This window comes from Pipistrellus hanaki (assembly GCF_964339955.1).
Source record: "Pipistrellus hanaki genome assembly, chromosome: 2".
In the NCBI taxonomy this organism is placed as follows: Eukaryota; Metazoa; Chordata; class Mammalia; order Chiroptera; family Vespertilionidae; genus Pipistrellus; species Pipistrellus hanaki.
Window position 1 is genome coordinate 38,364,193 of NC_140504.1, and position 25,763 is coordinate 38,389,955.

At 41.6% G+C, this 25,763-nt stretch overlaps 1 protein-coding gene across 1 annotated transcript in view; it reads right to left on the minus strand.

Moving 5' to 3' along the window:
• MCF2L2 (MCF.2 cell line derived transforming sequence-like 2) overlaps window positions 1-25,763 on the minus strand; it is a 175,471-nt gene that overhangs the window by 77,758 nt on the left and 71,950 nt on the right. The window contains exons 13-15 of the mRNA XM_084874189.1: window positions 20,025-20,202; window positions 15,188-15,279; window positions 2,698-2,783 (exon numbers count right to left, since the gene is read on the minus strand). Coding sequence (XP_084730315.1) covers window positions 2,698-2,783; window positions 15,188-15,279; window positions 20,025-20,202 — 356 coding nt within the window. The remainder of the gene's footprint in view (window positions 1-2,697; window positions 2,784-15,187; window positions 15,280-20,024; window positions 20,203-25,763) is intronic.

Consider the following 25,763-nt stretch of genomic DNA (forward strand, 5'->3'; position numbering starts at 1 on the left):
TCCACAAGGGTTTTTAAACTCCTGTGTGATCACCTTTTGTTTGTATCTAGTCAGCTTGTTCTTTTTCATGTCAGAGGGGCCTATGGTACACAGTCTTACTCCAACTTGTTGCTGTACCTAGAATAGATGTGTTCTCCATACACTGGAGCCCTAAAAATGCTCCCTTTGTTTGTTAAATGACTTGGGTTGGAATGTCTAAGTGAGGGAACTCTACATTGTTTAAGCTGGGCTAGAGTAACATGTAGCCATAGTGTCTTAAGACACCATTTGAAATGGTCCCATTTTCCTTTTATTTGATATCTTTACCCACCTCAAAATAGATTAAAATTTAGCCCTGGTCTTTTAATGCCAGCAATATTCTCAGGTTCCTCTTGGAGTATTTGGTGCTTCAGTACATTTCTACCTAGTATGTTCTCATCTGCTTTTAACCCAATTCCTGCTCACTTCTTAGAATAGGCTGTGAGTCATTCTGTATATATTTTTTAAAACTTGGAAGTATCTGAATTATTTGGTTGTAGTAAAACTTTTTACTTGCAAGGCATGGTTGGGGGTTTGTAGTTTGGACTCAAATGATGATCCTTTGGAAGAATTAAAGAACTTGATCTATATGTGGGACTTCTGTTGAATGCCATAGCTGCAATGAAAATCAGACCAAAGAACTCTTGATATGCAAGGCAATGCATTCTGCTGTAATAATCAGAAAGGATAGGTGCTCCCTGGCTGTTTCCCTGCAGTCACCACATGGTGCAGTGAAACAAGCCTCGGTCACAGCTTTCTCTCTGGTAATCCTCTGCTCCAGACCGCCAAGGCTCCTTACTGCCCCCAGCATCAAGTCTAGTCTCTTCTACCTGCTCCCCATGGCCTTACATAATGTTCCTTTCCTTCTTCATTCCCTGTAGCTTTATTTTTTCCATTGCCACTATTATCCATCACAAATCTCATTCCTGACACATGGGTAAATTCATTTCCCTTGCCAAAAACATTGTCTCCTATAGCTACTGAAATCTTGGCAATGAAACTTAACTGTTCTATAAAGCATCTCCTGCCCCCCTCAAATATACACTTATAAATGTATACTTATCACATATATTACTATTACCTACTAATTGTTTCATGTGTGTGTTTTTTTCAACTAAAACTGAAGGTAAGGACTTCACAGTGCTTAAAAATCATTTTTCAAATGTAATAAAGTAATGTCATATTGGCAAACCATCCAGATATGAAAAGAAGATTCATTACTCAGAATCCTAATGGACATTATCTGACATAACATTTCACCTATACTACTTAAAAGTTTATAATTTATTTGATAAAATCTGAATGCTTGCCATATACCAAGCATATTGTATCTATCAACTTCAGCTCCAACAAATTTGTATTAGTTATGCATAAATATGCAATGTGTAAAATCAAAAGTGAATCAGAAAATATAAACTCTTGCAGCAAAAATTAGTGATTTTTAAGGTATTCAAAGCTGGTGGTAAAAACAGTAGTCTTATAAATTCTATCTTATGCTTAATCCACTAGCTATTTTTGCCTTTTTTCAAAGTTCTTTTGCAAGAATCATAAAGATATTTTTTGTTTCATTAAATGCTGTAACTTTTCCTTTGTAGTTCTCATTAGAAGTATGATTGAATAGTCTACTGTAAATTAATACAACAATTCACTTAATTGGACCTATTTAATTAGTCAAATTAAATGAATTTGCTTACTAATTTAATTAATAGTTTAATTAAAGGGCCTGTTTAACTAATACTTTTATAAAGATAAGATTTGTAATTCTAAAAGTAAAATTATAAAGATAAAAGTAGGTAGGTTGTAGTGATAGTTAGAAAAGACCCAAAAGATACACCATCACTTGAGAAAAACGAGAGAACACTTTGCCACGTACTGCTTTTCAGAGACAATTCAACTATCCACACTTTCAGATATGCCGAATTTAGCCATTTACTTAGTCTCAAAGTTATGTTCCCATCAGTAAGAGCCTACCCGTTTCCTTAAAGTGAAAGAATATCAAGTAGTCAAATTAATACTGGCTTTAATCAAGAAGCAAGTTCCTAAAGATGTTTGTTCATTCATTCTACAAGTACTTTTTAGAAGCATGTTAAGAGCTAAACATGACAGACCATGGGAATAAGAACAACTCACAAGTCAGTAAGTCAAATGGTGTGAGCATAAACAATGTGACGAGTGCTAGAACAGAGGCAGGTAATGATGGGGATTCTAAATAGAGGATTAAAAATAAAAAAATGAATTTCCCCTTCTGCTTTTGGTCTTTTCCACTGAACTGCTGAGCATTCACATGAATTGCAAACACCTTTCAGTCGGCCAAAAATAGCATTAAGTTTGTGTAAATTGTGTCTTTTGGGGACCTACTGCCTTTAAGTAGGTTTAAACCAATAATTCAATTAATAGCAACAATAGTTGATATTTACTATTGTCTTGATAATTCATTTTTTTAAAACACTGAGTATCTTTGGGAATGTGGTTTATAAGATGTCATTTTCAGGTCTTGCTTGCTGCTTTTATGAGATCCATGGGTTTTTGTTCTCGGGTAGATAAGTGAAGGTTAGTATATAGAATAACTGTGATTTTATCTGGGAAAGATAAGTGATGAGATTTAAAACAGAGGATACTCTACCCTATCCCTCCACCCCAAGGGATTAAAAATGACTCTCAAGGAATCTGCAATCTTACCTGCGGGGGGAAAGATTTTCAGGACTGTCGGGCTGCTCCTGCTCAGGGTTCTCCCCATCACGACTGCATTCAAGTATTTCTTCATTCTGACGTGAAAGAGAGTTTGGTAAGATACTCTATGTTATTTGTGAGGGAGCACTAAATCTGTATCTTTCTTTCCCCCAAGTTCTTGGTTTGGTATTGATTTTGCTTTTACTTCTCCAGATGAACATCATATCCAGTTCTTCATCCTTTCCTTTCTGTGGATCTTCACGATTCCCTAAGGAACACTGAAAACTCATCCTGAAAAGCATGTATTCGTTTTCCTTAATGATAGGCTATTAACATTGTTCTCCTCCCTCTTCCCTGATGATTCACAAAAAAAAAAAAAAAAAAAAAAAAAGGTTCAGAGTTTGAGCTAAAAGATAAAGAGGTCATTTGACAAAATATCTTCATTCCTATTCTTCTCTTTGGGTAAGAAATTAACATCTGGAGAAGTTTCGACCTGCCTGAGGCCAGAAAGAGCCAGAGGCAGAGACGATGTAAGTCTGGTGTCCACTTTCACAGGCTCCGTATCACCTGTCTGTGCTAGCACTCCACCTCCGAAAGCAGCTGGCTCCATAGGATGTGCAATGTGGCCACCAGTGCAGGCCAGAAGCCAGTTGGTCCAAAGCCCTGCCACATCACATGCCAGCTGGGACCTTGGGCAAGGTCACTGAACATCCTACCACGGCCCCTATGCACTGTCTACCTCAGTAAGACTGTGGCTCTTTTTCAGAACAGTACTAGGCATTTAATTCTCAAAAGGAGGCAAGACTTCCTGCTCAGTTTGATATCAGGAAAATATAATTTTAACAAGGACGTGAATTGGTATAACATTGGTAGCATGAGCCTATCATAAAAGTGTTAATAAATAACAAGCAAACAGACAATTAGCCATCATTTGAGTTCTTCTGCCTGCCAGGTTCTGTGTAAATTAGTTATTTTACATTCTATAAAAAAAAAAAGGATAGATTTGGAAAGGGCTCTCTTGCAAAAGAACCGTTCAGGAAAATTTAATGAATGAACATAAACATTCCTGGTAAGTTAGAGGTGGAAGATGAAGAATGAGCTTTCCCCAGACTAAGAAACTGATGGGAAGTCTTGCAAAACAGGTGGGATTTAGATGCTTCTCAACCCATTGGCTGTAAGAAGATAGTCCTCTCGCTCGATTAGCAGCAAAGTTAAGGTTCCCTTAGTATCCGCAACGCCAGCCACGGGGACAGCAGTGAAAAAATGTCCAGTAAAAAAAAAAAAAATGTCCAGTAGATGAAAGGAAATCACAGGTCTTCCATCTTTTTCACAGATGTCTTCTTGAATCTGGTCTCACATCCAGAAAGCAAGCTAACAAATAAAGGAGTATTTGGGACACTAATTTTGCTAATTTAGCTCTAAAATACAAAGGGAATCTTACATTCCAAGTTTATATATGTATTTTTTCTTTTAAAATAGGATACCATTTCAGTAAGAATCTAAATTTTTCATTTTCTCTATTACATATAGTTGACCAGAGACAAGGATATTCCCCCCCCCATTTGTTTGTTTGTTTGTTTGTTTGTTTTTATTAAGGTATTATATGTGTACATACCTTACCAATCCCCACCCCACCCCCACTCTCATACATGCCCTCCCTCCCCCAGAGTTTTTCGTCCATTGGTTATGCTTATATGCATGCATACAAGTTCTTCGGTTGATCTCTTATCTCCCCCATATCTCCCTAACCCTCCCAAGGATATATTTTTCATTTCAGTTAATATATAGAAGCAAATACCAATCTCTGGATTCAAACCAATGTAGTTACTTTCACCACACTACCCAAGACAGCTCTTTGTTCACATTTTCTAGATGATGTTGAACTAATTACCATGGCAGTTAATGTTCCATTGCATCCTTTTCTAGTTCTCCCTGAAATGCCTGCTGGACTTTGAGCCCCAGCCTTATCCATCTTCGGATCCTTAACATGAATCCAGGGCCTTCATGTAGAGTAACAGCTGCTATTAACCAAACTTCTTCTCACCGTGAAACAGCTGCTGTAGATAAAATGAATTGTGCTCTTCCCAATTCTGTTGATCTTTGTAAGTGTGTGGTGCATTGTAGGGTCTCTTATTTCATGACAACTTAGTGATGGGAAAATAACGATGACTCAAGGTGTAGGTATGGATTTTGTTATCTTTTACACTAAATGATGACATCCCTCTAATTACACTTTCTCGTGCATGGTGTCCTCATGAGCTTCCCGAAATGCTGGGGCATGGACTGGGTGTGTCAACCCATGTTCCTGTGGCTACACGTCAGACAGCTGATGTCAGGGTAGAGGAAGAGTCCTCTGCCAACCGTTTGATGGAGTACAACACTGGTACGATTGAGATGTGATGGGAAGGAGCCGCAGCAGGTCTGAGGACTACTTTAAGAAAAACCAGCAGTGAGGGTTGTTAACTACAGGCATACCTTCGAGATACTGTGGATACTTTATGGCAATAAGGCAAGACTCAAAGTAAAGTAAGTAGTAATCTTTGTGCTGGTGGAGGATCTTGCCTTCAATTTGTAAAAAATGGAACATCTGTGAAGCACAATAAAATGAGGTATGGTAGATTAAGGTTTTGCTACGGTTTAGACAGATTAGTGTTTTAGTGCAGTGACTTTCAAGTTTTGACCACACCCATAAGAAAAGCATTTACATCATAACACACACACAATTGCTGGCACAGAGCTCCTAAAACCTTTGGAATTTCCTAAATAAGAGCAATAAAGATTCTTGATAAGTCATAAGAAACCCTTTCAACCACACCTGAGTTTAGGTTCATGAGGTGACTTCTGGAAAGGCCCTAAGGATGGGTGCTGGTTATCAGTGAAACCAACCACATAATTAGAGGGTTTGAACTTTCAAGTCTCTCCCCCCCCCCCCCCCCCATCACTACCTCACAGGGAACAGAGAGAGGCGGGAGATTGAATTCAATCATCAACGGCCAACGGTTTAATGAATCATGCCTGTGCAATGAAGTCTCCATAAAAACCCAAAGAGAGATTCCTGGTTGGTGAACAGGGGGAGATTGGGGTAGAGTGGCTTACCCAGAGAGCATGGAAGTTCTAGCACTTTCCCACATACCTTCCTCTACACATCTCTTCCATCTGTTGGTTCCTGAATTATATCTTTTTGTAAGAAACTGATAATCTTGTAAAATGTTCCTTGGAGTTTTCTATGAGCTGCTTGAGCAAGTTAATCTAACCCAGAGAGGGGGCCCTGGGAACCTCTGACCTATAGGTGATTCAGTCAGAAGCACCAGTGACAGCCTGGACTTCTGACTGGTGCCTAAGGGGGTGAGGGAGGTTTGTAGCACTAAGGCTTTAACCTATGGTAGATGGTGTCAGAATTGAGTTAGTTGCTTGGTAGTGTTGGGGAAATACTTGGAGTTGTCCACAGGGCATCCCAGAGGGGGCATCCTCTCAGCCAACTGGTGCCTTCAAAGGGAACCAACCCATAAACTACCCTGTTGGGAGGCCAATCAGGTGGAAAAGCCCTGTCCCCTTTATGTTCATTTTATTCTGAAGGGAAAAGGTGGGAGGCAGGCTGGCAACTGCTGTGGGCCCAACATCACTCCCCACACCTTCCCTTCCACCCCAGCCTCTCTCCCAGGTCAAAGGGACACCAACCCGCACAGCCTGTCTAGCAGTACCCTTCCTATGACTTCCTGTGTCTTCCCAACAAGCATATAATCTAATTGTTTTGTTTCCCCTATATTTTGAAGAAAGATGTTTTAAAATTAAGAAAACAGGATAAGTTCCTAGCTTGATGGAATTTTGTAAAGATTTTTTTTTTTTAATTTCTCTGAAGAATATATCTTTTTAAAAGTATTAATCAACGTTTTAAAAGTACCCATATTCTTTAATAGCTAATTTTCACTTGATTATTAAAATGTCTTTTTCTTCCCCAAAGGAGAGATAGCAACATTTGAACTGAATCAAATTAGCTTTCCTTGAAGTTAAATGATTTCATTTTGTGATTGTCCGGATGCTTGGAAAGCAATTTCAGCTCCAACTCTTTTGAAGTGGTGATGTCTCATAATTTAAGATGAAAGTATTATTTATTATCACACTTCCTAGAAGGAGACGCTATTAGACTTCACTCTGAGAAAAGGTCAGGCAGATAAGGGGTTGAACCATTTACGGGAAGAAAGAGTGACCATTCCAAGAAGTGTTTAAGGTTAAGCATTTTCTGGCATTGTAAATTATGAAAACCCAAGAACCACTGAGAGGTTATAGAACGGTGGGGTGCAGGTGAGGAGAGTGGGAAAGACAGAAAAGGTGACCTCTCCATTGGGCAGTCCTTTCTGGCCTCAGTCCGATGATCTTAGAGACACAGTTCAGAGTGGAAACCACGGGCCTTCGAAGGGCTGGCTCTGCCTCCCCTTCTCCACAGCTGGACCTCCTGGGGGGAAAAGGGGAAAACCTTCTCTTTTTTATTTGTTTATTTTTGAGTTTTAGTGGTTCTGGTGTGGAGAATAGGAAGAACTTTTTTTTTTTTTAATATATTTTATTGATTTTGTACAGAGAGGAAGGGAGAGAGATAGAGAGTTAGAAATATTGATGAGAGAGAGTCATCGATCAGCTGCCTCTTGCACACCCCCTACTGGGGATATGCCCGCAACCAAGGTACATGCCCTTGACCGGAATCGAACCCGGGACCTTTCAGTCCCAAGTCGACGCTCTATCCATTGAGCCAAACCGGTGTTGGCAGGAAGAACTTTTGAAAAACAAGAACCATCTATCTTGCGAGCAGATTCCCAGATGGCGGGTCTGCCCTGTTTGTTCCCTGTCTCTGACCCTTTCCAGCACATCTCGCCTTGTCCTGCTCTTCACGGATACTGCCTGAAGAAGGCATGGCCCTCAGATTCTTTTGGCTACTAGGGCAGCCTCTTTAAAAATGGCAAGTTCCTATTTGGAGGGTTAAGGGGCTGTCTTTCACTCATCATCCACACATCGCTGTGAACCAGCTCATTCAGATGTTCTCCTATCTCTAGGCCAGGTCAGCTGCATTGGGTGGGGCTTTCAGAAGGGAGGGGCGGAGAGAGAAAGGTTTTAGGACATTTTATAGACTGAAGCTTTTTGGAGAAGAAGGGCAGGCCTAAGGAGACAGGCTGGAACGGACTTATGCTTTGTGGACACGGGGAACGATCAGAGAGAGAGAGGGGAATGGGTCCCACATGCACGCATTGCCTATTTCATAATTTCTCTAGGGTCTGATTTACCTATAACCTTAAATTTCCCAGATAGCATTGCTAGTAATTAGTTCAATGTTTTACTACTCTTAAGCTGTTTTTTTATAGGCTGAATAAATATTCTAAACACTATTTGTAGTATTTTATTTATGGGGAAAATGACTCCTTAAAAATCTGCAAACATTATTTTAACAGTGATTTGCAAGAGAGGGTGTTGGTTGCTCTTACAGATCTATAATACTCTACAAATACTGGACTCGGCCTTCATAAAACCTCACTTTCTACTGAAGAAGGCATGTCCTCCCCTCCCTTTTGAAAGCCCCACCCAATGCAGCTGACCTGGACTAGAGATAGGAGAACATCTGAATGAGCTGGTTCACAGTGATGTGTGGATGATGAGTGAAAGACAGCCCCTAACCCTCCAAATAGGCACTTGCCATTTTTAAAGAGGCTGCCCTAGTAGCCAAAGGAATCTTCAAGCCAGGACCAGTTTGGCTAAGTGAATAGAGCGTTGGTCTGCAGACTGAAGGGTCCCAGGTTCAATTCTGGTCAAGGGCATGAACCTTGGTTGTGGGCACATCCCCAATAGGGGGTGTGCAGGAGGCAGCTGGTTGATGTTTCTCTCTCATCGATGTTTCTGGCTCTCTATTCCTCTCCCTTCCTCTCTGTAAAAGATATATATATATGAATCTTCAGGCCATGCCTTCTTCAGTAGAATATATATATATATATATATATATATATATATATTCTACTCTATAGTGTACTCTATATATACTCTATAGTGGCCAACAAATTCATCCAATCAGGAATCCAACATGAAAACCTCAACATTATCTTCACTTTCCCCCTTCCTTCCCTTATTAAGTCTTTTCCCTTTTCCTCTCTGCCTTGATCTACTTCTTCATTCATCAATTTTTCTCTGACAATGCAGTATATTCCAGGTGCTGGGGAGAACATCCGGATTATTGGGTATGAGCCCTGTCCATCTCCCTTTTTGATGCTGCCTTTAGTAGGCTCTCAATACTCATCTAGACCATGGGCAGCTGATCAGTCTCCCTACCTTCATCTAATTTCCTTTTCATTATCTTTCCAGAGCTGTCTTTCCAATACATAGGTGCCTCCCTGGCAACACCAAAGCCTTCAGCAACTTGTCTTTGGTCTATCTTCCTGCTTTCTCAAACCATTCCCAGAATAACCTATGCCCCTTCCTGGAATGTCCTTCTCCATCTTATCTATCTTTCAAAGTTGTAATTATTCTTTAAAGTTAAGTTCAAATGCCACCTCCTAAAAACATTCTAGCCGGGGCCGGTTGGCTCAGTGAATGGAGCGTCGGCCTGCGGATTGAAAGGTCCTGGGTTCGATTCCGGTCAAGGGCATGTACCTTGGTTGCGGGCACATCCTCAGTAGGGGGTGTGCAAGAGGCAGCTGATCAGTGATCCTCTCTCATTGATGTTTCTAACTCTTTATCCCTCTCTCTTCCTCTCTGTAAAAAATTCAATGAAATATATATTTTTTAAAAACAAACATTCCAAATATACTTGCTATGCACTGCCCTTTAATATGTTATATTCCTTTTTCCCAGAGATCTATCATTTTGTTTTATAATTATTGGCAATAAGTTGTTTCATCCATGAAACTAATAAGTTTCCTGAGTTAAAGCCCACTGTTAGAATTGTTTCCACATGGACCAGAGCATTGCTCTGTTATATATTAAATTGAGCTGAGTAAGCTACCCTAATTGGACCTATCAAATATTTCAGCTATGTCACTTTTTTATTGGTCAAAGAGAAAAGCCAACAGTGGTCTTACTGTTATTTTATCTTTTTTAGCTCCTTTAGTGAAAATAAATACATTCTCATAGATTAATATGATCATGACCTCCTGCGTTGAGGAACTTCAGCTCCTTTAGTGAAAATAAATACATTCTCATACGTTAATATAATCATGACCTCCTGCCTTGAATTCTGGATTCTATCTTATCCGAACAGTTCCATATTCACCTTAATGAGTTCACCACCCCAAGTCCTCGTGGCCTATGGATACAGCCTCCAGTCAACGTGACCAAAGGTGGTCCTTGTAGCACCTGCATTCTTGCCACCAATGTGCAAGTTAAAAATTCAGATTCCTGCACCCTACTCCTGAATCAGAATCACTAAAGATGGGGCCAGGGAATTTGCATTGCCAGGTATTAATAAGCTTCCCACGGTGCAGTACATAGGGAACCTTGAAAATCTTCATTCTAGAAATTCTTCAGAGAGTTTGATTGGGGACTGCCTCAAGAATTTGGTGGATTCTCTGAACCTCTTATTAGCTCTAAGAATGACTACACTTCAAACATCACAGAAGGTGAACACTGAAACGTAATTATAGCTCCCTTGCTGAGAAGTAGAAAGGCAAATGAAAGCCCGGGGGATTCAAAGGAATGAGAAAGAAAGGAACTGAATTTGGCCCTAATCTGTTATCATTGGCCAAAAACGTGTACATATTTGAGATTAGGAAAAGATATTCAATTTAGGACCTGCATCCTTCAGCTCCTTTTCATGTTTACTCAGAACATTCTATCTATGAACATGAGACTAAATGGGAAATTAAAATTACTAAGAACCTGGGCGATGCCAGGCTTCGTGCGAGTGCTTCCCATATATTTCTCATTTAATAGACCATCTGTGAGGCTACTTTTTAAAATAAATATTTTTATTGATTTTAGAGAGAAAGGGAGAGGGAGAGAGAGAGAGGGAGAGAATCATTGATCAGCTGCCTCCTGCACGCCCCCAATGGGGATGGAGCCCACAACCCAGGCGTGTTCCCTCGACCAGAATCGAACCTGGGACCCTTCAGTCCGCAGGCCAACACTCTATCCACGGAGCCAAACCAGCTAGGGCTACTTATTTTATCCCCATTTTGCAGAAGTGGAAATTTAGAGTATGGGAGAATAGGCAAACGGCGAGGTAAGTAGATTAAGTAAGTAATCAGGTGGATAGGTTAAGTTAGATAGGTAAGTAAACTGCTATTACATAAATGGCTAGTTTCAAATCCCAGTTCCACCATATACGAGCTGCATGACCCTTGGGGAAACTCACTGAACTTCTCAGTCTCAACGGCATCAGAGATAAGATGAGGGACACACATCATCCCACTCACAAGGTACTGAGGAGTTGCAATGACATGGGGTCCCTCCACTGCCCAGCACAGTGTCCGGCCCTCAGTCAGTGTCAGCAACCATTCCCTCACCTCTCCCAGCTTTTTTTTGTTTTTGTACATTTCTGCAAAGAGCCTGGGAAGGCCTCTGCTACTTTAAATCATGCTAATAGGTGCCCAGGGGCACTGTTGGCACGCACAGCCAAGAGCACTTCCTTCATCCTGAGGGTTCCCTCAGAAACAAGGAATTCTCCTCTGCCTCTGGCCTCTTTCCAGCCCTGTCGGAGGCTGTGATGTGTTGTGAGCAGCCGGGGAAAGCAGCCCCAAGAGTCATGCTTTCAGCTTCCAGCTGGCCCCGGGGCGGACAGGAAGCACCCCATCACCACTGCCAGCAACCACAGCCAGGCTCCACCTTTCCACCGCAGGCCACGCGGCTGCCAGACGGTCCCCAGAGAGTCTCGGCAACTTTGTCACCTTTACTTTGCCAAGTTCCTGTGAACCCGAACGATAAGGATCACTGACGGAGCACCCTTTTTGGATCCGATGATGATAAAATCAGATCGTGATTATGTGGCAGGGAGTGAGTATCAGGAACTCTAGTAGCAATCACGAATGGTTTTGGTTTATAGATTTTTTTTCTTCTGTGAACATTTAGCATTGAGAACAAGGAAGGGCATTTATCACAATGTTATGGCTCAAGCTTCTAGGCTGGCTGTAGTTTCATTCCATCTTTGAGTTCTAGGCTGAAAGCCAAAAAGATGCCAGAATTGTCGCCTGGAGTCCGATGCATGTTGGACAACGGCCACAGAACGCATGCAGCCATGACTGTTCTTCGTGTCCGTCAACCTCCTTTTCTCCCTCTTAATCAGCTATGGGTTAGAGAGGACAAGGGTTTCCGGGTCTGGGCCTTCTTTCAAATGCTATTTTTGCTAAATGTTAACATGTATTTTGCAGAGCAGATGAAAATAGGATGAGCCTGACAAGCTCCCAGTCAGATACATGTAGCCAACTGCAAAGAAGTCAACAGGTGCCGCCTTTCTCCGCGGCACCGTCGCTGCTCCCCGCTGCTCCTTAGTCCACTGGAGGCTTTTGTTTATGGGAACTTGTGGGCTCATGTTGCTTTTATGGAAATGCCATCTAATTGCAAATAGCTGAAAATGACCAGGTTTTTCTGATGAACTGAAAATACGTATCTGCTCTGTGGGACACTTCGTGGGTTTCCCCATCAATGCTCTGGTCATGCAAATGATTACTTATGGATACATTAAAAAAATAAGAAGAGTGGGGGTTTCTTCCCCCTTAAACTTGAATATTGCCCCTGTATATTGCATTGATTGAGAGATTTTCCATATTTCCATCAGAGTTTCCTATTATATAGGATTCACTTATACTCTAATTCTTAAAGCATAAGTGAATCCTATATAATTAAGGGCTAATATGCAAATAGATAAAATGGTCAAACAATTAAAAAATTGGTCACTATGACGTGCGCTGACCACCAGGTAGTTTTGATTCTGGGTCGCTTGGTTGCTGGTTGGTCAGACAGGAACTGTCTCCCGGATGCCAGATTAAGGGCCCAAACTATATCTTCGTCTGGAGGGTTGAGGAATGCCTGCAGGACAAATCCAAGACATGCTGAGTGACAATCCCTGGTCTGGTATTCTTTGTGCATTGGCCTTGCTTGTCTCTTATGTAAATGTGAGGGCTATGGGAAACTCAAATTTGATCCCCGAATGCAGCTCCTTGGAGTGCATTCTTCAGGACTGAACGAAAAGGGCTGTTTGTTTGACTTAAAGAAACTAAACACTTACAGAAATGAAAAAATATGACAAATGTCAATGGCATGAAACTGCCTGTCCTGTCCCAGGCAGCTTTGCACCAAGCTGGATTTGGGGGGCATTGTTTTCTAACTGCAGCTTCTTTGCTTCCTCAGGTTTCAGCATTTACTAACCCCTCACAGCTTCTGCCCTGAAACTCTGCTCTGCTTCCTCCAAGGAATGCACTTTGTGGAGCACCCGCAGCCAGGATGGGAGTCATGATGGGAAACGGGACTGGCACCCCAACAACCTGAGCAACCACGGGGTTCCCATTGGACAGGCACACCACCTTCACCGAGGAAAACAAGCAAGTGAGCTCATGGTTTCCAGGGGAAGTGATCTGGGACCAGCAAGACTGAGTGACAGAGGTCTGGCTGTGGGACTCAGGGGCCAGCTTATGGCGAATGGTGTAAAGACAGACTAGTACGCTTGGGGTTCTATGGGAAGAATTACTAGTTTTATCTATGAGCTGTTTGAATAAGACTCCCACTGCTTCTCCTCAATGTTTCCTCAGTGATTTACAATTTTCTAAGTCCAGGTCTTTTTACATCCTTGATTAAATTCATTCCTAGGTCGTCTTCTTCTTCTTCTTCTTCTTCTTCTTCTTCTTCTTCTTCTTCTTCTTCTTCTTCTTCTTCTTCTTCTCCTTCTCCTTCTCCTTCTCCTTCTCCTTCTCCTTCTCCTTCTCCTTCTCCTTCCCCTTCCCCTTCCCCTTCCCCTTCCCCTTCCCCTTCCCCTTCCCCTTCCCCTTCCCCTTCCCCTTCCCCTTCTTCTTCTTCTTCTTCTTCTTCTTCTTCTTCTTCTTCTTCTTCTTCTTCTTCTTCTTCTTCTTCTTCTTCTGCTTTTTAAAAATATATTTTATTGATTTTGTACAGAGAGGAAGGGAGAGAGATAGTTAGAAACATCGATGAGAGAGAGTCATCGATCAGCTGCCTCTTGCACACCCCCTACTGGGGTTATGCCCGCAACCAAGGTATATGCCCTTGACCGGAATCGAACCCGGGACCCTTCAGTCCCCAAGCCGACGCTCTATCCATTGAGTCAAACCGGTTTCAGCTGTTCTTCTTTTTGAATCAATTGTGAATGGGATTGTTTTTATTAAGTTTCCCTTTCTGATAGAACACTGTTGGTGTAGGAAAATGCACTTATTTCTGGTAATTGATTCTGTATACTGCTAAACTGCTGAGTTCCTTTATTAACTAAAGGAGTTTTACTTCCTCCTTTCCAATTTGGATGCCTTTATTTCTTCTTCCTGTCTGATGGCTGTGGCTAGGACTTCCAGTACTGTGTTGAATAAGAGTGGTGAAAGCGGAAATCTCTGTTTTGTTCCGAACTTAAGGGACACACTTTTAGGTTTTGCCCATTGATATGGTGATGTTGGCTGTGGACTTGTCATATATGGCCTTTATTACATTAAGGTATGTTCCCTCTATTCCCACTTTGCTGAGAGTTTTTATTATAAATAGGTGCTGAGTTTTATAAAATGCTTTTTTCTGCATTAATACGATCATGTGGTTTTTAATCCTTCATTTTATTTATGTGGTATATCACGTTAATTGATTTGCAGATATTGTACCAACCTTGCATCCCCATAAATAGAATATTAAAACCAAGAAAGAAACATTGGCACAATACATAGAGCTTACTCAGAGTTCATCAGTTATACATATATTCTTTGTGTGTGTGTGTGTGTGTGTGTGTGTGTGTGTGTGTGTGAAGCTCTATTCAGTTTTTTTAATGTGCTTTTTATACATAAACTATACTCTGTTCTACAGTTTTTTTTTAATCCTCACCTTAGGATATGTTTTATTGATTTTAGAGAGAGAGGAAAAGAGAAAGAGAGAGAAATCATCAACTAGCAGCCTCCCACACGCACCCCAATTGGGCACCGAATACGCAACCCAGGTATGTGCCCTGACCAGCAACCAACCAGCAACATTTTGGTGTATGGGATGATGCTCCAACCAACTGAGCCACTTGGCCAAGACTGTTCTACCTATTTTAAATATGAAGTCCGATTATGAGAATGAATAAAATTACTTCTTTCAATAAAACAGTATCTACCAATAATTATGTGCATGACCAGTTTTCCACATCTAGTTGTAATTAAGAAAGAAAAGGAAGAAATCCTACAAACCTCAGCTCTTGAAAGCACTAGTCCATGCTACATGCCTTTATAGGAATATTTTCTGGAACTGATGATAGGCATGAAACAGGGGAACCTGGCTTATTAATAATTATGGCAGCAACATTCTGTCATGTCAGAAACCTCTATTGGTAAAAGGAGGGTGATCTTACCTTGCCTTCATATTTAGTCTTGTCATCTTTCTTTACCAGGAAGTCCAAATCTGTTTCTGCATAAGGTTCCTCAGATGTTCTCTGAAGAGGAGCTAAAGGGACAAAGAAAACTGGCCATTAATTTGGTGATTTTGGCTTATAAATAACTCAGCACTTAGCCTGAACAACAGCTGGACTGTGTTGAGGCAGTTGATAAGCAAAACTAAACTGAGTTGCTGTGATGGTTTCTGAGGTGGCGAGTAAACGTGGAGGTGAAGGAGAGATACAAACGTAGAATGAGTCCTTGACCCCTGACACTAGACATTGATCTGAAAAGACAAAGTCACATCCAACTCCACTTGAAACATCCAACCACAACAAATCAGTAAACGATGTGATGTGGTAAAAACCATAGCTTCCATCATTCCTCTTTGTAAGGCCAGCTAAAGTATTACTTTCTTTATGAAATCTTCCTTGACTTTCAAACTTCACGAATTCTTTTACACACTGCTGCTTGAGCATTTATCATTTGTACTGTATTTGATGTTATTTTTGGATTTAAAAAGCTGATTCAAGTCTAGGTATCACATACTACTGAATATATTTTTTCATTATACAGGTAATTAATTTATACTTATTAGAGAAAATTTGACTACTACTAAAATCATACTATTTTGAACACTACAATCTTCTTTTAAATGCTCTTGTGCGCTCTCTCTCTCTCTCTCTCTCCCTACACACACACACACACACACACACACACACACACTCACACACACACACTCATGCTATAATTTTATGAGGGGATGTCCATACATGCCTTAGCCAGAAGGAGTTGTTGCTAATGTGATGACCTAGCAGTTAGATTCCAGAAAAGACGGAATAACATTTATTAGTGGGTAATATGACCGTGGGAAGAACCAATGGCTAAGTCAGGGGGGATTTGGCTTCCTTGCTCTGGATTTCTTCGCTCCGTCACTCTGTTTCCCTGCTTCCCTTTCCCACTGACTTCTCAGACATCTGGGAGATAACTTTTTTTTCAGGCTCCATGGCCACTGGCAGTAAGATTGGGACTTACTGAGAGGACTGCCTTGGGGGTGATGGCTACAAGGGTAATATGGTAAGTGGTACCTTCATTCTTATTTGTCAATGTCACTACCTTGTATCTATAGTTCCCTGGAGAAACTCACAGGATACAGGTGATTAAGCTGGGCCAGGATTTGAGCATCTCTAGGTCCCATGGTCAGAATGCCATTTATCCATCTAATGTCACAGTTATATCATCCTGGTTCTTATCTGTGGTGGCCTTGATGGAGGTTGGCCATCTAACTTTCAGAAGCCCCTTCCTACCCTCAGGTTCTGTGAGCCAAATGGAAGCAGCTTAGCCTTGCCATGGGTTTTTCATGGAGGTCATGTTGAAATATGTAGTGAAGTACATGTTTGCTGCCCCAGGTTATATGACCACTAAAGCTACTCTACAACAATGGACAATCCTCTGGGCTGCTCACTTTCTGTAGGATCTCTGGAAAGCTGGGAGATTCCAGGTGTGCATTCACTATAATTGGCAAAACCCATGACTGAGAAGCACCTGCCCTTAACACTATCAAGTACAGTGACAAAATTAGAGGCAGGGATGTGGGAGCCATACTGCCATCATCTAAGTCTTGTTCTTTCATCTATGGGACACACATTATAGAGGAGTCTTTGTGCCTTAGCTTCTTCAACCACAAAGTAAGGGATAATGAGAAAGCCTATTGGATCAGGTCACTAGGAGGCTTCCATGAGTTAATATGTAATAAGTATTTAGATCATAGTAAGCACTCAGTACATTTTAGCTATTATTATAGCTACATGGCATTAAAAATATTTTTTCACATTCCTTATTTAATTTCAGAGAGGATAAATGTGGTACCCAAGACAACCAGCTAACAAGAGTCAGAGCTGACCTGACAGCTCCCATCTCTAAGCTCCCTACCCATGTTCCTTACACTGTAAAATGAGTCTATCTTGGCACAGACTCAGTTACGGAAGAATCGGACAAATGCGTTTGAAAATCCGGTTCGTGACCTGCCTGAGTAGAGTCCACGCTCGGTGGTTACTCTCCGGAACGAAAGCTAGGACTGCTCTGCAGAAGGAGCACGTTGCTGGACCAAGGCCAATGGTACCTGTTCAGACATGTTGAAGATCTATTTACCTGAGGACGGTCATTACCTATTTTGAAATCATGTATTTGAAAAGCTGAGAAAAAAAATCCATCATTCCTGCTTTACTTATTTGTAACAAACACATATCCCTTAAAATAAGGAGAGAGACAAAGTGGTAGAGGCAAAGTTAGAAGTAAACATAATTTAGTTTTGGCAAAGAGCCCTAGATCAGAGATCAGGAGAATCAAATTCTGATTCTAGCCATTCAAGAGGGATGTCTCCATGGGTATCAGTGTTTGTGTGTATCTGTGGTATGTGCCTGTAAGTGTGTCTGAGTGTGCGTGTTGAGTGTGTTGTGTATATTTGTATGTGTGTATGGAAAATTCAGAAAAGAAATGCACTAAACCGTTTACAAGGCTTACTTCTGAAAATTGAAACATATAAGAGACAGCTGTACTAAATGGAGAATTATCAAAAGATCCCATAATTTTCAGACAAATAACAAAGGAAAGAATTTGTTGCAAACAGCACTGCACAACAAGAAATGCTAAAAGCAGTTTTTCATCTCGAAGTGAAATGCACAAGATGGTAATTCAGTTAAAGAAAAAAAGAATACTGAAAATGGTGACTAGGATGATAAATATAATATATATATTTTTTTCCTTTCTCTTGATTTCTTTAAAAGAAATTCATGATTGCTTACAGCAAAAAATTATAAAACTATTGGGGGACTTAACATACGTACATGCAAGATTTATGATAAGAATAGCACAGAGGATGGGTGGGAGGTGTGTGGAACTATACTGCTGCAAATTTCTTATATTTTACTACATTAACGCAAAGTAGATTGACACAAATTAAGGATGCATATGATAATCCCTAAGAGAAACATCTGGGGGAAAACAATGCAAAGATGTATGTATGCTAAAAAGTCAATAGAGGGATTAAAAATGAAGACTACAAGAAATTTGCTAACCCAAAAGTAGGTAGGAAAAAAGGAACAGAAAAATAAATTAAACATGACCACAAATAACAAAGTAATAGCACTAAATCCACCTGTGTCCTTAATTACATTGTATATAGACTAAACACTCCAATTAGAAGGCAGAGGTTGACAGAATGTATTTAAAAAGCAAGGTCCAACTATATACTGCCTACAAGAAATATACTTTAAAAGAAAAACAAATAGAATAATGGGAAAAGTGTCTCATGAAGACACAAAGCATGAGAAAGCTGGGATGGCTGTGTTAATATACACTTTAAGACGAATAGCTTTCCTAAAGATAAGAAGGAAAGAAGAGACATTTTATAACTATGAAAGGGTCAGCACATTGGGAAGATAAAACAACTATGGAGAAAAAAAAACAAGATGGCGGCATAGGTGAGCAACTAATCTCTCACCTCCCACAACAATTTCAAAACTACAACTAAAAGACAAAACGTCTATCACCCAAAACCACGGTAAAGCTGGCTGAAAGAGAAAGGAGCACAAGCGCTGAGAAGCTGAAAAGCCTAGGTACGGAGCCACGCGAATCGGGCTGGTGGCAGGTGACTAGGCCCGTGGCTTTTTTCCCACCAGAAGGGAAACAAGCCCCTGGTAACTTTGAAATCCAGTTTCTGGGGTCACGCGGGGAACAACCTGGTTAAGCATCTTAGGATAAAAAGCATTCAAAATATTTGAAAAGGAAACTCCAATATTTATAAAAGTGTGGACTAGACAATTCAAGGTTATTTCCTCTACAACCTTCTATGATTTTGTGATATTAACATTCTGAATTCACATAGTACCAACTGTATTGTATGTAAGCAGATATTATTTAAAGGGGTGGCCATTATTATCAAAACAACTCATAAAACCACACTGTTTGTATGTCAAGGACATTCTGTGTGATTTTCCTAATGGATGGAGTTAATGCCCCTAAACTAGCAGACAGACATCCCCCGAGGGGTCCCAGATTGGAGAGGGTGCAGGCCAGGCTGAGGGACACACACACACACACACACACACACACACACATTGTGTACCAGGCCTCTAATAAATTAAATAAAAAGACAAAGAAACCTATGTGGCATTGTAATAAGGAGTTATCTATTTCTTTAATCTTTTCGAAGAACCAACTTTACCACTCCATTGCTAATAGAATCTGATATTAACTTTTAAAGGTCCATAATGGAGTCTATTTTATGCAGATGTTGCTTGCACATTTATATTATTCCTCTGCTAGACTGCGAGCTTCTCCTTGCATCTAGGGACTTAGTTTTATCAAATTTCATATGAGTCCTCAATGCCTGTAGCATTTCATTTCCGTGGTTTTGTTTTAAATACTATTGTACATATCATATATATATATATATATATATATATATATATATATATATATATATATATATATATATATATAAAATTGACTTTTTACAGAGAAGAAGGGAGAGAGATAGAGAGCTAGAAACGTCGATGAGAGAGAAACATCGACCAGCCACCTCCTGCACGCCGCCCCCCCCCCCCCCCCCCCCCGGATGTGCCCACAACCAATGTACATGCCCTTGACCGGAACTGAACCTGGGACTCTTCAGTCCACAGACCGATGCTCTACCGCTGAGCCAAACCGGTTTCGGCGTAAATGCTACATATCTTTAAACCACTGCTCATTTTAACAACCACAATGTCTACCCTAGGGGCAAAGCCACAAAGCTTCCTTCCCCACACAACCTACCCAGGGCAGAAGGCTGGCTGGTTTTTGGTGACACCCATTTTGGGGAGGACTCAGGATGGGGGGCCACAGGTTGCACTGGGCGGGTCTGTCTGGCTGCCAGTTTCATCAGACTCATTTGCCTCTTCTGGAAAATGTCCTGCACATCGCCCAGCTTCTGTAAGACTTTCTGGGCGTTGGCCTGTGAGAACAAAAGCAAATCATGAGGTTGCTCTGCACTGGGCCTGAGGCCATGACTCATTCATTCCCTTTCACCCATCTCCCCGCCCCCTCCTCCCCACGCCCAGCCTCCCTCGTAGGCAAGTCATCCCATGTCTCCATGTCTCACCTGGCACCAGAATGCGCTTCTAGGAGTCTGACCCTCCCACTGATAGGCAACGACTGTGTTTCACCACTGCATCTCCAGCAGAGCAGTGCTCGCTAAGTACATGGTAAGTGCGTACATGTTCACGCAGCCTGTCCAGTAATGTAGAAAAGGATACCCTAGGCCATGGATGAAGGGCATTAGGCCAACTTACAGAACAGGGGAGTTTAAAAGTAAAGAATGCACCTTGAATAAAGGCCTTGATGGAGAAAAAGAGTTTAAGTGTTCTTGGGGAAATAATTGGGTCAAGGAAACCACAGGCACCTTTAGTTAAAAAAAAAACACCCACACAACAGCCCAGCTGTGATGGCATCAAGCTATGAATCAGAAAGTCAGAGTTTGATTCCCAGTCGAAGAGAGACAGAGAAATAGAAACTTTGATGAGAGAGAAGCATCATTTCTAGAGATGAAGGGAGACAGAGAAATAGAAACTTAGATGAGAGAGAAGCATCCTTGACTGGCTGCCTTCTGCACGCCCCCCACTGGAGATGGAGCCCACTACCTGGAATGTGCCCTCACGGGGAATTAAACCGATGACCCCTTGGTTTCTGAGCTGATGCTCAATTGACTGGCTGCCTTCTGCACCCCCCTCTGCCACAACCTGGCATGTGCCCTAACGGGGAATTACACCAGTGACCCCTTGGTTCCTGAGCGGGCTTGATCCCCAGTAGGGGAAGTGCAGGAGGCAGCCGATCAATGTTTCTCTCTCATCATTGATGTTTCTATCTCTCTCCTTCTCCCTTCCTCTCAATAAAGAATAAAGAATTTAAGTGTCAATAAAGAATTTAAGTGTCATCCAGTGTGACTCCTTCTATGTAAGTAGGAAAGAAATAAACTGAAGAAATACCAGGGGAGAAATGAAACTCACAGACATTTCCAAAACTGACTATAGTGCTCTAAAGCAGGGGCTCAGGAAATAAGCAACAAGACCCAGATGTCTGAGTTTCACCACAGCCTGAATTCAGCTGAATGTTTCTTTTGGCCTCACTTGCTACATGTCATCCCTCTAGCTCTGGTGGATCAAGGAGAGTGGGTACTTTTTCTTTGTCCTGCTGACTCTGGCATTTGTCTCATGGATGATTTTAAAAAAATATATTTTATTGATTTTTTGCAGAGAGGAAGAGAGAGGGAGAGTTAGAAACATCGATGAGAGAGAAACATTGATCAGCCGCCTCTTGCACACCGCCCACCGGGGATGTGCCTGCAACCAAGGTACATGCCCTTGACTGGAATCGAACCCGGGACCTTTCAGTCCGCAGGCCAACACTCTATCCACTGAGTCAAACCGGTTTTGGCTCGTGGATGATTTTAACCATAAAAAGGGACCCAGAATTAGAAGAGTTATGCAGGGTGCTTTAAGGATGTCTAATTCTGAAAGTACAAGTTCAGCACACACCCAAGGAGGTTGCCACATTTTGCAACTGGAAAGTTAATTTGTCTTTATGTATGTATGTATGTATGTATGTATGTATGTATATATGTATGTATGTATGTATTTATGCTGGGCCATTTTCTGAGGGGAGGAGCCAGTATCTCGGAGGCAGGCCAGAAGTGTCAGTTATAGAAAAACCGTTCCGCCGAGAGGGCAGAGCAGGGTGAGGATAAACTCCAGATTCCACTGTGGGGCAGGGCGGAGTTATCCTCCATTAACTGGACCCTAGCCCAATCAGGGTCAGCCAAAGCAGTGACATCACCACCGGTGTAAAACCCCTGGGCTTGGTGAAATTCGTGCTCTCTTCCACCATGCTGTAGGCATGAGTGGGACAGAGCCCATGCTAGCATGGAAAAGGCTCTTTTATTTATTGCATCGGACTCGGCTCCCTGCTGGTCTTGGGGATCACAGAATCTCACGGAAATCTCGGTACAACATCGCTCTGTCAAGGCTGACCTCTGCACCAAGAGCTGGGGCTCATCACACTCTTTGGAGAGCCTGAGTGCAGACCTGCACTGTCCATGTAGTAACCGCTAGCCTCTGTGGCTCTTCGGCACCTGAGATGTGTCCAGTGTGAACTGAGCTGTGGAAAACACACACTGGATTTTTTTTTTTTTAATATGTTTTATTGAATTTTTACAGAGAGGAAGAGAGAGTTAGAAACATTGATGAGAGAGAAATATCAATCAGCTGCCTCTTGCACACCGCCCATCGGGGATGTGCCTGCAACCAAGGTACATGCTTTTGACCGGAATCGAACCTGGGACCCTTCAGTCTGCAGACTGACGCTCTGTCCACTGAGCCAAACCAGTTTCAGCCACACACTGGATTTTGAAGACTTCACATGCAAAAAGAACATAAAATATCTCACTGATTTTTTATATCAATGGTATGTTGAATTGATGTTTCAGATATAGGTTAAATAAAACATTGTTACACACAATTACACTTGTTTCTTTTTCACTTCTTAAAATGTGGCTACTAGAAAATCTCATTAGCTCACATATGTGACTTGCACTATATTTCTTTTCTTTTTTTTTTTTAATATTTTAAATTGATTTCTAGAGACGGAGGAAGGGAGACAGAAAAATAGAAACTTTGATGAGAGAGAAGCATCATTGACTGGCTGCCTCCTGCACGCCCCCCATTGGAGATCGAGCCCACAACCTGGCATGTGCCCTAACGGGGAATTAAACCGGTGACCCCTTGGTTCCTGAGCTGATGCTCAACCACTGAACTACACCAGCCAGGCTGCACTATATTTCTATTGGACAGGTTTGGCAAACTTATCTGTTAAGGTCCAAACAGTGAAACTCTTCAGGCTTTGCAGACCATCTGGTCCCTGAGGAAACTGCTGTACTTGGCTGTTGCTACATAAAAGCAGTCATAGAACACAGAGAATTCAGAAACGAATGAGTTTCTGATGGAACTTGACGTACAAAAGTAGATGGCAAGCCCCTCTGGCCACAGGCTATACTTTGCGGGCCCCTGGACTAGATTACGTTCCGGGTCTGTGATTAAAGAGTCCCTTCAGAGAAGGTGCCCCTGGCCTCAGGGTTCTGAGAGCACCGCTATGAGTCCAAGTCCGAGAAGAAACCAAATTCCCTTACGTCAGGGGGACGGCAATGCCAGTTTGATGGTGATTAGAACTGGTGATCAGCCACTACTACCTGCCCTTGTGGCCCAGCGATGAGTTTGAGGAAACTGAGACATGGCTGTTAGCTGCTGCAGAAAGAAAAAATCTGATAGAATGAATGACTGTCAAATTGGTGATAGACGCTATGCAGCCCTGGTGTGAGGTCAGTGCCACATGCTAGACTCCAACGACTCACCACATGGACCGGACAGGACTCGAATCATCTTTGCCCTTTTGCATCTATCCCTTTAGACCCCAGAGTGAACCGTGCAAATGGTTCACTGAGTTAAATGGAGGCATTCAGATTCCTAAGCTCAAACCAGGGGGAGGTGGGCACAAGATTAACAACTGCATTCCCCCCTTTCTCCTATTTAAAAAAAAAAAAAAAAAAAATATATATATATATATATATATATATATATATATATATATATATATATATATATATAAAATTGATTTTTACAGAGAGGAAGGGAGAGGGATAGATGGTTAGAAACATCGATGAGAGAGAAACATCGATCAGCTGCCTCCTGCACACCCCCTCCTGGGGATGTGCCCACAACCAAGGTACATGCCCTTGACCAGAATCGAACCTGGGACCCCTTCGGTCCGCAGGCCGACTCTCTATCCACTGAGCAAAACCGGTTTTAGCATCTCCTATTTTTACTTGCAAGTCCACTCTCTACATCACAATCTGAATTAGTTTTTCTTTTTTTTTTTCAGAATTATCTTTCTGAAATCTAAATCTGATCATGTAACTCACTTGTTTAAAAGCCCTGCAGTGACACCTCACGTCTCATCCTGCAGCACCAGCCTCTTCCTACTTGGTCCTGACCACTGCCTCCCTGTGTGCCCCTCTGCCCCTCCATTTTAGATGCTCTTGGACCGAGGAGCATTGCTGAGGAAACATTTGTCTTCTTTTTAAAAAAATGTATTTTATTGATTTTTTTACAGAGAGGAAGAGAGAGGGATAGAGAGTTAGAAACATCCAATGAGAGAGAATCATCGATCAGCTGCCTCCTGCACACCCCCCACTGGGATGTGCCCGCAACCAAGGTATATGCCCTAGACCAGAATCGAACCTGGGACCTTTCAGTCCGCAGGCCAACGCTCTATCCACTGAGCCAAACTGGTTTTAGCAAAACGTTTGTCTTCTACTCCACTGTCAGCACCATGACTGCGGGCACTGTACGGGACAGTATTATCCGGATAAAGCACAAACTGGGTACCCAGTAAACATCTGAAGAACTGAATGTTGCTGTTTGCTACTGAGATTGTTTCATTCTCTACACGGGCGCTGAGAGTGAATGAGGAAGTAAAATCAAAACAGCCGCACTAAGGGGGCAGCTCAATCGCCATGTAGGGAAATGCCTCGAGGAGCCTCAGAGACAAGGTGGCTGCTACAAGAACAACAGTGTAATGGCTGATGTTGTGTTGATAATTATGTCTTAAATGTAGCAGATTCAGCCTTTTAGACTTAGAGTACTAGCTTTTTAGAAACAAGTTTTATTTTTTAGAATAGTTTCAGATTTACAGAAAAATTGCAAAATAGTATAAAGAGTTCCCATATATTTCACACTCAGTTTCCACTGTGGTACATTTGGAGCTTACATTACTATGGTACATTTGTTATAATTAATCAATCAATATTGATACATTATTCTGATTTTTTAAAAAGTATTAAATAAAGTACATACTTTATTAAATAAAGTGCAAAATTATTAAAGTAAATACTTTATTAAATAAAGTACAAAATTAGTAAACACAGTACATACTTTATTAAATAAAGTACAAAATTATTAAAGTACATACTTTATTATATACTGTGGGGATCGAGCCCACAACCCAAGCATATGCCCTTGACCAGAATCAAACCTGGGACCCTTCAGTCCACAGGCCAATGCTCTATCCACTAAGCCAAACCAGCTACAGTTGTTTTATTTTTTTATATATATAAAAAATTTTATTTTAGAGAGAGAAGAATGGAGAGGGAGAGAGAGAAACATCAAATCGGTTGCCTCCCACATGTACCCTGACCAGGGATAGAACCCACAACCTGGGCATGCATCCTGACTGGGAATCGAACCTGTGACCTTTCAGGGTAGTGGTATATATTTCTCCACCAGTGTCTAGTATTCCTCTGCCCAAGGCCACAGCCCTTACTAGCTGCCTCTCTTACAGTCACAGCTGCATCACTTCCTAGGTCCCCTTTGCCTTTCAGGATTTGGGCTATAACTGCTCTCTGTTTCTTGCTAGCCCCAACGGGCTTCACCATCCCTGTTGGATTCCCTAAATCCTGCCTGTACCTTT